Source organism: Tachysurus fulvidraco, chromosome 9 (assembly GCF_022655615.1).
Source record: "Tachysurus fulvidraco isolate hzauxx_2018 chromosome 9, HZAU_PFXX_2.0, whole genome shotgun sequence".
In the NCBI taxonomy this organism is placed as follows: domain Eukaryota; kingdom Metazoa; phylum Chordata; class Actinopteri; order Siluriformes; family Bagridae; genus Tachysurus; species Tachysurus fulvidraco.
The window spans coordinates 26,326,418-26,340,953 of NC_062526.1; the positions used below are offsets into that span (position 1 = coordinate 26,326,418).

General features: G+C 42.3%; 2 protein-coding genes across 2 annotated transcripts in view; both read left to right on the forward strand.

The window, feature by feature from the left end:
* Positions 1-5,037, forward strand: part of scara5 (scavenger receptor class A, member 5 (putative)) — a 55,619-nt gene extending 50,582 nt beyond the window's left edge. Inside the window, exon 10 of the mRNA XM_047819043.1 lies at positions 2,624-5,037. Within this exon, the coding sequence (XP_047674999.1) occupies positions 2,624-2,757 (134 nt within the window). The 3' untranslated portion in view covers positions 2,758-5,037. The remainder of the gene's footprint in view (positions 1-2,623) is intronic.
* A 7,749-nt stretch (positions 5,038-12,786) lies between these two features.
* The window catches only part of LOC113660550 (endoribonuclease ZC3H12A-like), a 14,793-nt gene continuing 13,043 nt past the window's right edge, over positions 12,787-14,536 (forward strand). Inside the window, exon 1 of the mRNA XM_027174120.2 lies at positions 12,787-12,984. The gene's annotated coding sequence lies outside the window, so the exon portion shown is untranslated. The remainder of the gene's footprint in view (positions 12,985-14,536) is intronic.

Genomic DNA, 14,536 nt, shown 5'->3' on the forward strand with positions numbered 1-14,536 from the left:
TCCTTGTGGTGGTTGAAGGAGCAGATCTGAATTTCATTTAAGGAATTTCGTTTAAGAGAAGACAAGAGAGCAATAGTGGGAAGGGGGGGGTGGAGGGAGGGAGGGAGGAGATGGAGGCAGATGTAAAGGCTCCAGTTTTTAATGAAAACCAAATGAAGAGGAATGAAAAATTGCCATTTCAGTTCTTCACCTCTTTGGTCAGGGACACACAAACAAGGATTGTGTGTGTGTGTGTGTGTGTGTGTGTGTGTGTGTGTGTGTGTGTGTGTGTGTGTGTGTGTGTGTGTGTGTCCACTGTTGGACATTGACCAAGTTAGTTCTCTGTCAACAACTCAAATGCAAAAACAAGAATCTTTACTATATAAACAATACATGTTTTTTTCAAGTCCACGTAAACGAGCTGTTACTATAGCAACGATAACGTTTACATGATCGTTCAACACCGGCCAGTGTATAAGTCTTAATCGCGTTGTAACGTACAAAGTAAAAGTGAACCCCACCCACCTGGTGACGTTGGTGTATATAGTAAGTCTCGGACACAGAGTAGATGAGTGGAAATGTGTCCTTTCATTTCTGTTCACTTTACACTAACACGGCATGATGAAAGCTCGCGCTTAACAATCCCAAGATAATATGATGATGTAGAGTTGTGTAGATGTAATGACTGCTCAACTGACAGCTCCTGTAAGTCTCCTGACTGGTCCACTGACAGCCGTCCTGATTGTGCCCTGAATGATCCACTGACAGCTGTCCTAACTGGTGTCCTGAATGGTTCACTGACAGCTGTCCTAACTGGTGTCCTGAATGGTCCACTGACAGCTGTCCTAACTGGTGTCCTGACTGGTCCACTGACAGCTGTCCTAACTGGTGTCCTAACAACTGGTGATGACTGGTGTCCTGACTGGTCCACTGACAATTGTCCTGACTGGTGTCCTAACTGGTGCATTTCAAGGCATAAAGTATGGCTGTGGGATTAGTGGTGACTGAGTGAGTGAGTTACTCACTCAGAGAGAGACACTGAGTGAGTTACGAGAGTAGAGTTTCCCACCTCTCTCTCTGTGTGTGTGTGTGTGTGTGTGTGTGTGCGCCAGGGTTCATCACTCAGAATATTTCTTCGACACTCCCGACAGAAATTCAGCATTTTTTCCTTTCAGAGATCAGTCCAGCCTCCACCACATCCATCACCGCTCAGTCCTCCTTTTGGATTGGGCAGAAGCTGATGATTGATCCATTTTCTATAGCAGCAGCTCTGACAAAAGTTGACAGTTTCTATCAGTGCACCCGTTCTAATAGATTATCGTTTCTATAGTAACCGCCCATTCGCTCATACGGGTGTAAAAACACATGGAATCATCTGTGTGGTGTTTTTTTAGTAAGGAGTCTCGGTGTCTGCTGTGTTACAGTCAGAGGTAAAGCAGGAAGCGACAGACTCGAGGACTAAATCGCCGCACTGCCCTCGTTACACAGATGTGATCTGTTTAGAACTGATTACAAACTGCTGCTACTTACGTACAAGGCTCTTAATGGTTTAGCTCCCATGTATCTAACTAGTCTTCTAACACGTTACAATCCTTCACGCTCTCTGAGATCACAAAACTCAGGGCTTCTGCTAGTTCCGAGAATATCTATGTCTACTAAAGGTGGTAGAGCATTTTCTTATTTAGCTCCCAAACTTTGGAATAGTCTTCCTGATAGTGTTCAGGGCTCAGACACACTTTCCCAGTTTAAATGTAGATTAAAAACTCATCTCTTTAGTCAGGCGTACACATAATACATCCCATAATATCATGCACCAGTACATCAGACCTGCACATTTTTACGAACAGCAGATATGTTAATCCCTCTACACTGCTTCTCTCTTTCTACCCATCCTGAGGCATCCAGACATTGTACCAGCTCCGATCGTCTTCCGTGCGATGAAGATTTTGGACCTCCACTGAGATGAAGCTGACTCTATGAGAATCCTGAGACATCTACAGATCTACCAGCTCCAGTTGGACTCTATGATACCAAGAGGAGATCTGAACTCCATGTGATCTTTACACCAATTCAACACTTGTTTGACTGTATATTACAATCACACCCCCAGTGTCACCCATATGAGGATGGGTTCCCCCTTAAGTCCGGTTCCTCTCAAGGTTTCTTCCTTTACCAATTTAAGGGAGTTTTTCCTTGCCACTGCTGCCTGAGTCACCTCAGACTTGCTCATTGGGGATAGATAGATAGATAGATAGATAGATAGATAGATAGATAGATAGATAGATAGATAGATAGATATAGATAGATAGATAGATAGATAAATACATACACACTGTGAACTATGTATATCTTGAATTTTTTACTATATTAATTCTCTATATTTCTCCTTATGTTTAACTTCTGCTCTATGTTTATGTTCTGTAAAGCTGCTTTGAGACGAAGCCCATTGTAAAAAGCGCTGTACAAATAAACTTGAATTGAAATTGAGTTGAATGTGAGACGATGGATTCGCTGTCGGCCGAACAGCATTGTGTGTAACATAGCCGTTAACCAAAGAGAAAATAGAGTGAGTTCTGAATGAAAGACAGAAGACGGCATTATTCGTAACTTCCTGTTTACACGTCCTGTGTTGCTCTGCCTGCAGGTACGGGTCTGATCTGGATGGATGACCTGGCGTGTATCGGGACCGAGGAAACCCTTGACCAGTGCAAGTTCTCTGGCTGGGGCAAAACCAACTGCGGTCACGTCGAGGACGCCGGGGTGACATGTAGCACTTAACCCCTGACCCCGCACCCCCTTTTTTTCCTGCTGAGTGGAATGCTGTATGTTCAGGACTGCAGCAAAGCAGCTGATTGGCTGAGAGAGTTATGTATAAGATGCTGTCTCTTTCTGGACCACCATAAAAAAGACAAGGGGATGAGATAGGACATCATTTTCAGCAGGGTGGTGCTGGGGATTCGACCAGATCCCACAGAGCCCACGGGGACTGACACCGGACAAACAAGCAGACCGGCACAAGGGATAGTATTTACATCCTGAAGCCTGTTGTCTTTACTTATAAAAAAAAAAAAAAAAGTAATAGATTTTATAGTAGCACACTTTTATTACCGTCTTTTACTAGTGACCTCATTTTGACGAAGCACAGCCAGATCACACCTCTGCTTACAGACTGAGGCTGGAAACAGGAAGTGAGATGAAGTCTGAAGTGCATCAGAATTAACCGAGAGAGCATCAGTACCATGTGCCATAAAGGGAAGAGACTCTCACTGTTTTAATCGTAGTCTAATACATTGTGCCTGAGATATTTTCATCATCACTATTCGCTCTCTGTGTGTCTCTCTCATTCTGTCTCTCTCTCTCTCTGTTTCTTGCTGACTGTCTGTTTCTCTCTCTGTCTCTTTCCAAGTAGAAGATGAATAACCAATTCCAGCATTCTGGTGCAGGGCTGCTAATAGCAGGGAGGATTTTTCTGGAAACCCGCCCACTCGTACGGTTGAGTGCCAAATCCCTTCTCGCTCATCTGGCTGGAGTGTTGCGACACTCGTTCAAGGCTCGATTAGTGAGAGCAGGATTGGAACGAAGCCTTTCTCAAGGGCACACCTCCAAAGCACCATGGTGGGATCATGACATGCATTTTATCATGCACATTTCATCTTCATGCTTAGGGAAAGAAAGAAATTATTTTACACAATTTGTTCCTGTATCACAAACGGAGTGGATCGGCCGAGACGCGTTAGCCGTCTGGAGGCAGATTTAGTTTTTAAACTTCAGCAGAAACACTAATACGTTTAGCCAACAACATTTATTTTAACTCGGCCACATCTACAGGAGACCTTACAGGATGAGGACCGACTATATACTGTAGATCCGGTGTAAGGAACAAATTGAGAGGAAAGGAGAGGAAAGGAAAATCATTAGAAAACTTTTAGGAATGTTTATTTCTCCTGTTCTGACAAGAAGTGTTTTTTCCTCTGTAAAGTGTAAAGAAGTGTAAAATTCTGGCTAGCAGAGTGTGTACGTCACACTTTGACCAAGCTCTTGAAAAGCTGGAAATGAAAATAAAAATAAAAAGAATTAAGTCCGGCTGTAATCTGATCCCGGCTCTTAAAGTATCTGAACTAAAAACTGGTGACATGTAAAATGTTGGAAATTCTGGTTATGTTTTCAGAACTGCACACACACACACACACACACACACACACACACACACATATATGAAATAAAGCATTAATGTGTACAGTTCTTACCTTTAATCTTCACCATCATTGGATTTGTCATTGAAGACTAAACCTCTCCAGACCTAGCAGTTATTTCTAGGAGACATTTCAGAGAAAAAAGTGATCGATTTAAAGCCTTAGATGCAACATGGATCTTGAGGAATGCTTACAGAGGGAATTCTAAGCCTTGTATGCGACTCAATACGACTCTGTATGTGACTCTCTATTAGACGCTATGTAACTCTCTTTGACCCTCTATGCGACTCAATATGCCTCAAAATCAAATAAAATTTTATTCTGTATGAGACTCTCTATTGGAGTCTGTATGTTACTCTGTACGTGACTCTTTATTTGACTCTACATTACTCTCTTTGACCCTCTAGGCGACTTAATTCGACTCTGTTTGTGACTCTCTATTCGTCTCTGTATGAAGCTCTGTTCGACTCTATTCGACTCTGTATGAAGCTCTGTTCGACTCTCTATTCGACTCTGTATGAAGCTCTGTTCGACTCTATTCGACTCTGTATGAAGCTCTGTTCGACTCTCTATTCGACTCTGTATGAAGCTCTGTTCGACTCTGTATGTGACTCTCTATACGACTCTGTATGAAACATTTTGACTCTGTATGTGACTCTCTATACGACTCTGTATGAAACATTTTGACTCTGTATGTGACTCTGCATTGAGGTGCCTGTGTTCATGTAAATAATGTTTGATATCATTGTACCTGCAAATATTGTACATTCAGATTTATAAAGCAATAACTCAGAAACACTACGGTTTTATCTTACAGTTTCTTTTTTTATCTCCATATGAAAAGCGAATAAATCACGTTTATGCACGAGTGCTTCGAATTCTTTCTATCAGACGTCTGTTTAAGGGGCGGAGCTGTTTTCCTAACAGTCAATTAAGAAAAAAATAGAAGAAAAAATGATTAAGTTGATTTCTATGGCGTTTTTCCTTCTCAGAAAGATCAGTGGCTCAGTTTAGTAGATTTGTTTGTTCCCAGCATTAGATGTAACTACAAATGGATAAAAACAAAAAGAAAAAAAACGTTCATAAGAAATAAAAATCTTGTTGAAGGAATAGAACACTTCAGAGACGGCGTGTCGTCCTGCGTTGCTGCTCTCTGTGGTTTATCAGAGCTGAGAGAAACACACACACTGTACATGCGACGTCTCTTACTGTAAACACGCCAGCGGACGAAAAGGGAAAACAGGCGGAGAGAGAAGAGGGAGTTCAGATAGAGAGATGAACACTGGCTCTTTATGTTTCTCAGAGAGAGTGATAAAGCTCCTGTGTTCTCAGTCCGGCTGAAAGGATGAAAGCTTTTCGCTCCACTTTACTGGATTCCTGTATTGTTTATTCTGCACATCAACTGAGCCTCAATTTTGTTTTAGATCTTTCTCTACGTGCTCCTAGTAATTAATACCAAGCTTACATCAGCTCACTAATTAAGAGATTTAGATATGTTTAATGTTTAGTGAGTGAGAGAGAGAGAGAGTGAGACAGAGTGTGTGAGTGAGTGAGTGAGAGAGAGAGAGAGAGAGAACAGAAGGAAGTTCACACACACCTGACAGACTGCAGCTCCATCACAGTATTTACCTCAGTAACATCACGGTGTCTGTAACATGTAGTGTGGTGTAAAAAAACTGAACTGCAGGTTTGACAACATTGAAGGTTGAGACGTTTTTATCAGTTCAGATACCAGACACTTATTATTTAGTACCTCAGCTGTATGTGTAGAAATATTTCTACACATACACGTCGGGGCGAGACGTGTACACGGGGCGAGACGTGTACCATCTACACAGCATCTAATAAGAGGAAAAGTTTAACTGTGATTTATTAACTATACCATGTTTATAAACAGCTTGTGTGTGTGATATTCCGTCATAACGCTGTGATTAAGACTCAGAGACACTTACACAACTCTCTGAGATCAGCCCTTGTGGTTTAGGGGAGTTTTGTGACTACACTTGGTGCAGGATCGTGTGTAAAATTTACTGTAGAACTTGTTAAAATCTCGTCACGTTCCAGGTCAATATGTTAATAAAGTGACACAACATCACCCCCTGCTGCCCGCTCAACAGTAATACAACCGTTATAAGCGCTCAGAAGTGTATACTGTGTATATATATATATATATATATATATATATATATACAGTATATAAACACACACACACACAAACACAGATGCATCCCAATAAATTAAAATGTCGAGGAAAAGTCTTGTCCAATAATCGCTAATTTTATTATCTGTCTAACTCGTCCATCTTCGGACGATTTTTGAGCCTCTTGCTTCAAAACAACATTCTCAAATTTAAATGAGTAAATCTCACAAACTACAGGGTGTATTTGAAAAATTGTACCAAAATAAAGGTAACACGTGTGAGATTGCTTCAGAAGTGAAAGTATTGCTTCAGGAAGTACAAGATGCATCTCAACAAATTAGAATGTCGTTGAAAAGTCCATTTATTTCAGTAATTCAATTCAAATAGTGAAACTGGTGTGTTATATAAATTCAGCACACACAGAATTAAGTAGTTTAAATCTTGGGTTCTTTTAATTGTGATGATTTTGGCTCACATTTAACAAAAACCCAACATTCACTCACTCATTCATCTTCTACCGCTTATCTGAACTTCTCGGGTCACGGGGAGCCTGTGCCTATCTCAGGCGTCATCGGGCATCGAGGCAGGATACACCCTGGACGGAGTGCCAACCCATCACAGGGCACAAACACACTCTCATTCACTCACACACTCACACACTACGGACAATTTTCCAGAGATGCCAATCAACCTACCATGCATGTCTTTGGACCGGGGGAGGAAACCGGAGTACCCGGAGGAAACCCCCGAGGCACGGGGAGAACATGCAAACTCCACACACACAAGGCGGAGGTGGGAATCGAACCCCCAACCCTGGAGGCCCCCACCAACATTCACCAATCTCAAAAAATTAGAATATGATGACGTGTCAATCAACTAATCAACTCAAAACACCTGCAAAGGTTTCCTGAGCCATCAAAATGGTCTCTCAGTTTGGTTCACTAGGCTACACAATCATGGGAAGACAGTCACTAGGCTGACCTGACAGTTGTCCAGAAGACAATCACTGACACCTTTCACAAGGAGGGAAAGCCACAAACATTCATTACCTAACAAGCTGTTCACAGAGTGCTGTATCTAAGCATGTTAACAGAAAGTTAAGTGGAAGGAAAAAAAGTGTGGAAGAAAAAGATTCACAACTTGAGAGGCTTGTCAAGCAAAATCCGTTCAAGAAATCTGGGTGAACTTCACAAGGAAAGGTCTGAATTCGTACACCTGTGTATATAAAGGGATGAAAAGAAAAAAAAAATGTAACATAACTGCAAAAAGGGGAAAGATAAACGGGACGAAATTAATTAATTAATTTTAAAAAATTGAACAAAATCACAAAGAACAGTACAACAACAAAAAAAGATGGGAAGAACAGCAAAAACGTGTAAGGCATGAAACAGAAAGAACAGACTGGAAAGAAAAAAGTCCACGTGTGTAAGATACACATGGTCCCAGATTAGAACACACACACACACACACACACACCCCTTCAGTGACACAAACTTTCCTGCACATCCACCAGGCACACGATTCTGCGATACAATTTGTACAACATACAGCTACAATATCTGCCAGTTCCCTAATGAATATTACACACAGTGAACAGAGAGGTGAGCTGTGGGGAAGTAATCAACGATCCCAGGAGTGTAGAAATATTACATAAAGAATGGATTGTAAATAAAGAATACAATAAATAAATAGATAGATAGATAGATAAATAAATAAATAAATAAATAAATAAATAAATAAGAGTAAAAAAAAAAAAAATGAAGAACACAGACGGGAAACGTCCATGATCCGTCGTGGTGCTGAGGGACTGTAAATACTCCTGTACGCCCACTAGATGGAGCTGTACCGTAACTAACTGAAGCAGTTCAGTGTTGTGAGACGGTTGTGTGACTCGCGGTGCTGCGTGTGAGCACCTGTTACAGGTGTCGGCTCAGTGAACATTACTGCAGAGGAAGTGGTTTCTTTCATTCTGTTCCAACACATCACAGCTCTGGGGCTGTGGAACAGTTACACGCTAGTTTTATTGCTCTGTCTGTTTACACACACGACTACAAACTGCCAGCGCTCTTGAGCTGAGGCGGTTGACGAGGACTCGGTGCTGCTCGAGTGAAAGTCTTCTGAGCTTTAAATAACATTAGAGGAGCTTCTTTGTTTGCATTTGGGAATTTCCCACTTTTACAACAGGAGGAGAGATCCAGTTTGTGAAGAACTACGGTGAAGGTGACATGACATACGGCTAAGTACGGTGATCCATACTCAGAATTTGTTCTCTGCATTTAACCCATCCAAAGTGCACACACACACACACAGCAGTGAACACACACACAGAGCAGTGAACACACACACACACACACACACAGCAGTGAACACACACACAGAGCAGTGAACACACACACAGAGCAGTGAACACACACACACACACACACACACACAGCAGTGAACACACACACAGAGCAGTGAACACACACACACACACACACACACACACACACACAGCAGTGAACACACACACACACTCACCGTGAACACACACCCGGAGCAGTGGGCAGCCATTTATGCTGCGGCGCCCGGGGAGCAGTTGGGGGGTTCGCTGCCCTGCTCAAGGGCACCTCAGTCGTGGTATTGCCGGCCTGAGACTCGAACGCACAACCTTAGGGTCTGGATTCAAACTCTCTAACCATTAGACCTCGACTTACAGTATATCTCACAGTGTGTGTATTTTCCAGCAACACGTCACAATTTGTCTGCTTGCTGTCAGGTTTGATGACGAAACAAAGCATGAACACGATCATAATAACAAACTTATCGGCTGAAACAAACATCTTCACCGGGTCAGTGATGACACGTGTGGTGTAATCCGACTATCATCAAATCCCTGCGAACCTGACATCAGAAACAGTGACATTACCATAGAAACAGTGACATCAGAAACAGTGACATTACCATAGAAACAGTGACATCAGTAACAGTGACATTACCATAGAAACAGTGACATCAGTAACAGTGACATTACCATAGAAACAGTGACATCAGAAACCGTGACATTACCATAGAAACAGTGACATCAGAAACAGTGACATTACCATAGAAACAGGGACATCAGAAACAGTGACATTACTATAGAAACAGTGACATCAGAAACAGTGACATCAGAAACAGTGACATTACTATAGAAACAGTGACATTACTATAGAAACAGTGACATCAGAAACAGTGACATTACTATAGTGACATCAGAAACAGTGACATTACCATAGAAACAGTGACATTACCATAGAAACAGTGACATCAGAAACAGTGACATTACTATAGTGACATCAGAAACAGTGACATTACTATAGTGACATCAGAAACAGTGACATTACCATAGAAACAGTGACATCAGAAACAGTGGCATTACTATAGAAACAGTGACATTACTATAGTGACATCAGAAGCAGTGACATTACTATAGTGACATCAGAAACAGTGACATTACTATAGAAACAGTGACATTACTATAGTGACATCAGAAGCAGTGACATTACTCTAGTGACATCAGAAACAGTGACATTACTATAGAAACAGTGACATTACTATAGTGACATCAGAAGCAGTGACATTACTATAGTGACATCAGAAACAGTGACATTACTATAGAAACAGTGACATTACTATAGTGACATCAGAAGCAGTGACATTACTCTAGTGACATCAGAAACAGTGACATTACTATAGAAACAGTGACATTACTATAGTGACATCAGAAGCAGTGACATTACTATAGTGACATCAGAAACAGTGACATTACCATAGAAACAGTGACATCAGAAACAGTGACATTACTATAGAAACAGTGACATTACTATAGTGACATCAGAAGCAGTGAAATTACTATAGTGACATCAGAAACAGTGACATTACTATAGAAACAGTGACATTACTATAGTGACATCAGAAGCAGTGACATTACTATAGTGACATCAGAAACAGTGACATTACTATAGAAACAGTGACATTACTATAGTGACATCAGAAGCAGTGACATTACTATAGTGACATCAGAAACAGTGACATTACTATAGTGACATCAGAAACAGTGACATTACTGTAGTGACATCAGAAACAGTGACATTACTGTAGTGACATCAGAAGCAGTGACATTACTGTAGTGACATCAGAAACAGTGACATTACCATAGAAACAGTGACATTACTATAGTGACATCAGAAGCAGTGACATTACTGTAGTGACATCAGAAACAGTGACATTACCATAGAAACAGTGACATTACCATAGAAACAGTGACATAAGAAACAGTGACATTACCATAGAAACAGTGACATCAGAAACAGTGACATTACCATAGAAACGGTGACATCAGAAACAGTGACATTACCATAGAAACAGTGACATTACCATAGAAACAGTGACATCAGAAACAGTGACATCAGAAACAGTGACATCAGAAACAGTGACATTATCATAGAAACAGTGACATTACCATAGAAACAGTGACATCAGAAACAGTGACATTATCATAGAAACGGTGACATCAGAAACAGTGACATTACCATAGAAACAGTGACATATCAGAAGGCTAGTATAAGCCTATAGACCTGTATTGAAAATGAATCAACACCCCGTGACCAATCAGAATCCAGGGTTCATCTTTATCTAAAACCTGCCAGCCTTTGAGTGTTTATCAGTCATTTGTACCAAAGATTTGTCTGTATATTGAATGTAGAGAAGTCTAAAATAAACCCGTGTGTGTGTGTGTGTGTGTGTAGTAATTATCAGACACCTTTGAATAAACCTGAGGTGTGATTCACTCCAGGAGACACAGCAGTCCCTTGTCGAGATCGACTGTAGTAGCGCATGATCGACACTCTCACGGGGGAAGAGGTGGAAAGAGAAAAAAAAAACTTACTACTGTTGTTCTGCACACACACACACACACTCTCACTTCTGCAAACGGGAAACCCCTCCACACACACACACCTTTGGTGTTTGTACCCTGGTAACACACACACACGCACACGCACACACATGCACACACACACACAAACATATCACCTTCCTGTTTTATTCTGTCTGTGTTCTTATAAAGGGTCTTTTTCATTTCAGCACTGGAAAAAGGAAGTCATCGTGTTTCCATGTGCTCATAAAAGCAACCACAACAGTGTATCGGGGTATTTTCGAAAGTTTTAGACCCTCATCTAATGCAGGCTAGGAGTCGGGGCCTGGTGTTCAAACCGAAATAAATCTGATAAACTTCTTTAAAAAAACATCAAACTGGATTTTACTGCTTTAATCCACTACAGGAAGCATTTTTCATTTCCACTATAAAAGCTTTGTCTGTACCGCAGGAGGAAATCCCCGAGTCCTAATTAGTACTAAAGGTCACCTTAACAAAAGATAAATAGATAAATAAACATAAAGATAAGTACAATGAGAGAACACAAACACAATGTGTGCCGATTTCCATACCCGACTTCTTATCCACATCATCTGCTGTCGGCCTAACATCACAGACGCACCTTTGTGTCTGTCCTGAACGATGATGTACACGATGACACAGCCGTGATGATCCAGAGCGTGTTCCCGAGATCGGACTTTCCCAGCTCCCGCTTGTTCACACAGCATTAAAGAAACGGGAAATGTGCAAAGGTTTATTTTTTCCACACGATATTTGTTAACCACAAACCACAATCGCTGGTAGCAAGGCACAGAGGTCCTAGAGGTCACAGAGACGTGGGCAGGATGGTGACAGGCTCGGGGTTATAATTAACACGCTGTCTCAGGTTATTTATTTATTTATATGTTTATGATAGATAGATAAATAAATAAATAAATAAATAAATAAGGATTAATAGATTTTCCATAGAATCAACAGGGGGAAAAAAAAGACTAAAAATAAATTAGTTAAAATTCCTTATAATTTCATACAGACTTTCTCTTTCATTCTTACATGACTGTAGGATATTAAAAAGACAAACCAAGGACATGACGAAAGATGGAATTCGGCACGAGACGGGCGTCGATTCGTCCGTTCTATTTTTAGGATGAATCCAGACGTCATTTTTGTCACGTGAAGATAATATTATACTGTAACAGGGGGAAACATGATAATGTCTTCACATGAAACTGGGCTTTAAACTCGGCTTGCATAACATGCTGGGAAACTTTCACACGTGCCCTGAGGTGCTTATGAACTCTCAGCCTCGGTACACACGTTAGTCATTGTGCACTTGTGAAGTGCCACAATTTCCCTGAAGTGATCAGTGAAGACTCCACATCAAATGGAGGCTTCGCAGCATGTGGATATGAAAATAAAGTAACTTAATAGGCAGTGTTAACCTTAAGTGGTTTCGTGCGCGTGTGTGTGTGTGTGTGTGTGTGTGTGTGTGTGTGTGTGGTTGAGGAAGAGCAATAAGAAGGGAAAGACCCAGCTCATATTAAACATATGTATGAGGAAGAAGGGCGTGTGTGTGTGTGTTGAGTATTTTTATACTTCAGCTTCCTTGCTATGGTGTGAACAGTGAACATTCATTCTAGTTAACTTCCTCATATGCTTGCTCATTCTAAGAGAGACGCGCAGGGGAGTGGACGCACACACACACACACACAGACAGAGAGAGCGCACGCACACACATACACACACAGCGTGTGTCTGTGGCTGCTGATCAAACCGTAAGTACACCTTTAATCGTCGCTCTTATACAAAACTTTACTTCTTAGTCATAAAAGAGCTTTCAGTGCTTGGTGTTTCGTTCTGTTTCGTAACAGCACTTAAATTCTGTGTGTCGCGAGACGGCAACATGCGAGATTAACTGCGGTCGAGAGGAACTGAGAAACTCGAGCCGAGGAGCGTGTTTTTGTTTAAAGGTTTATGCTACAGTTCAACAGCAGGACCGGTGCAGACTGTAGATAGACCTAATGATAAGTTCTGACATTTCCTGGCAGCAAACAGCAAGAAAGAAATGTAGAATGACAACTAATGGGGTTAGAAGAACTCGCCTTGGAGACACTTCCAAAGAAAGTGAAGTTCATTAAAATTAAATCCATGATCACAGAGAATTAAGTGAGGGAGACAATGCTGTTGTGGTTTAAACACAAAGAGCTGCGTGTGTGTGTGTGTGGGGGTGTGTGTGTGGGGGGTGTTAGTCTGCATGCCTAGGAACATTGTGTGTTTGTGTAACAACTTAAGTTATAAGCGAATAATAAAGTATAAAAGAGATAAAGGAAAGGCGTCATGGTGCGGAGGACAGTAATAACGTGAATAAGGAGGTGTGTTTCAGGAAGAAGATGCACTTGTTTTTCTTGAGGTGTCTTCCTTATTATTCACGACTGTTCTCAGGTTAAATATAGCGACGAAGACGATAATTCACATGACAGGAGGAGGAAGTCGGAGGTTAAGGTAGATGGTACATTATGTGCCTGTTTCGGGTGAGAAAAGAGGCGAGGCAAGTAGAGCGCTTCAGGTCCGGTGGGGAACATGAAAGACTAAACAGCAGTGGGAGCAGTGGGCATCCATTTATGCTGCGGCGCCCGGGGAGCAGTTGCTCAAGGGCACCACAGTCGTAGTATTGCCAGCCCGAGACTCGAACCCACAACCTTAGGGTTAGGAGTCAAACTCTCTAACCATTAGGCCACGACTTCCCCAGAGAGAGAGGGGGGACGGGGCACAGTGTCAGTACCTGTGACCTGTGAAAGAGGGGGGACGGGGCACAGTGTCAGTACCTGTGACAGGTGAGAGAGGGGGGGACGGGGCACAGTGTCAGTACCTGTGACAGGTGAGAGTGGGGGGGACGGGGCACAGTGTCAGTACCTGTGACCTGTGAGAGAGGGGGGGACGGGGCACAGTGTCAGTACCTGTGACAGGTGAGAGAGGGGGGGACGGGGCACAGTGTCAGTACCTGTGACAGGTGAGAGAGGGGGGACGGGGCACAGTGTCAGTACCTGTGACCTGTGAAAGAGGGGGGACGAGGTACAGTGTCAGTACCTGTGACCTGTGAAAGAGGGGGGACGAGGTACAGTGTCAGTACCTGTGACCTGTGAAAGAGGGGGGACGAGGTACAGTGTCAGTACCTGTGACCTGTGAAAGAGGGGGGACGAGGTACAGTGTCAGTACCTGTGACAGGTGAGAGAGGGGGGAGAGGGCACAGTGACTGTACCTGTGACAGGTGAGAGTGGGGGGACGGGGCACAGTGTCAGTACCTGTGACAGGTGAGAGTGGGGGGAC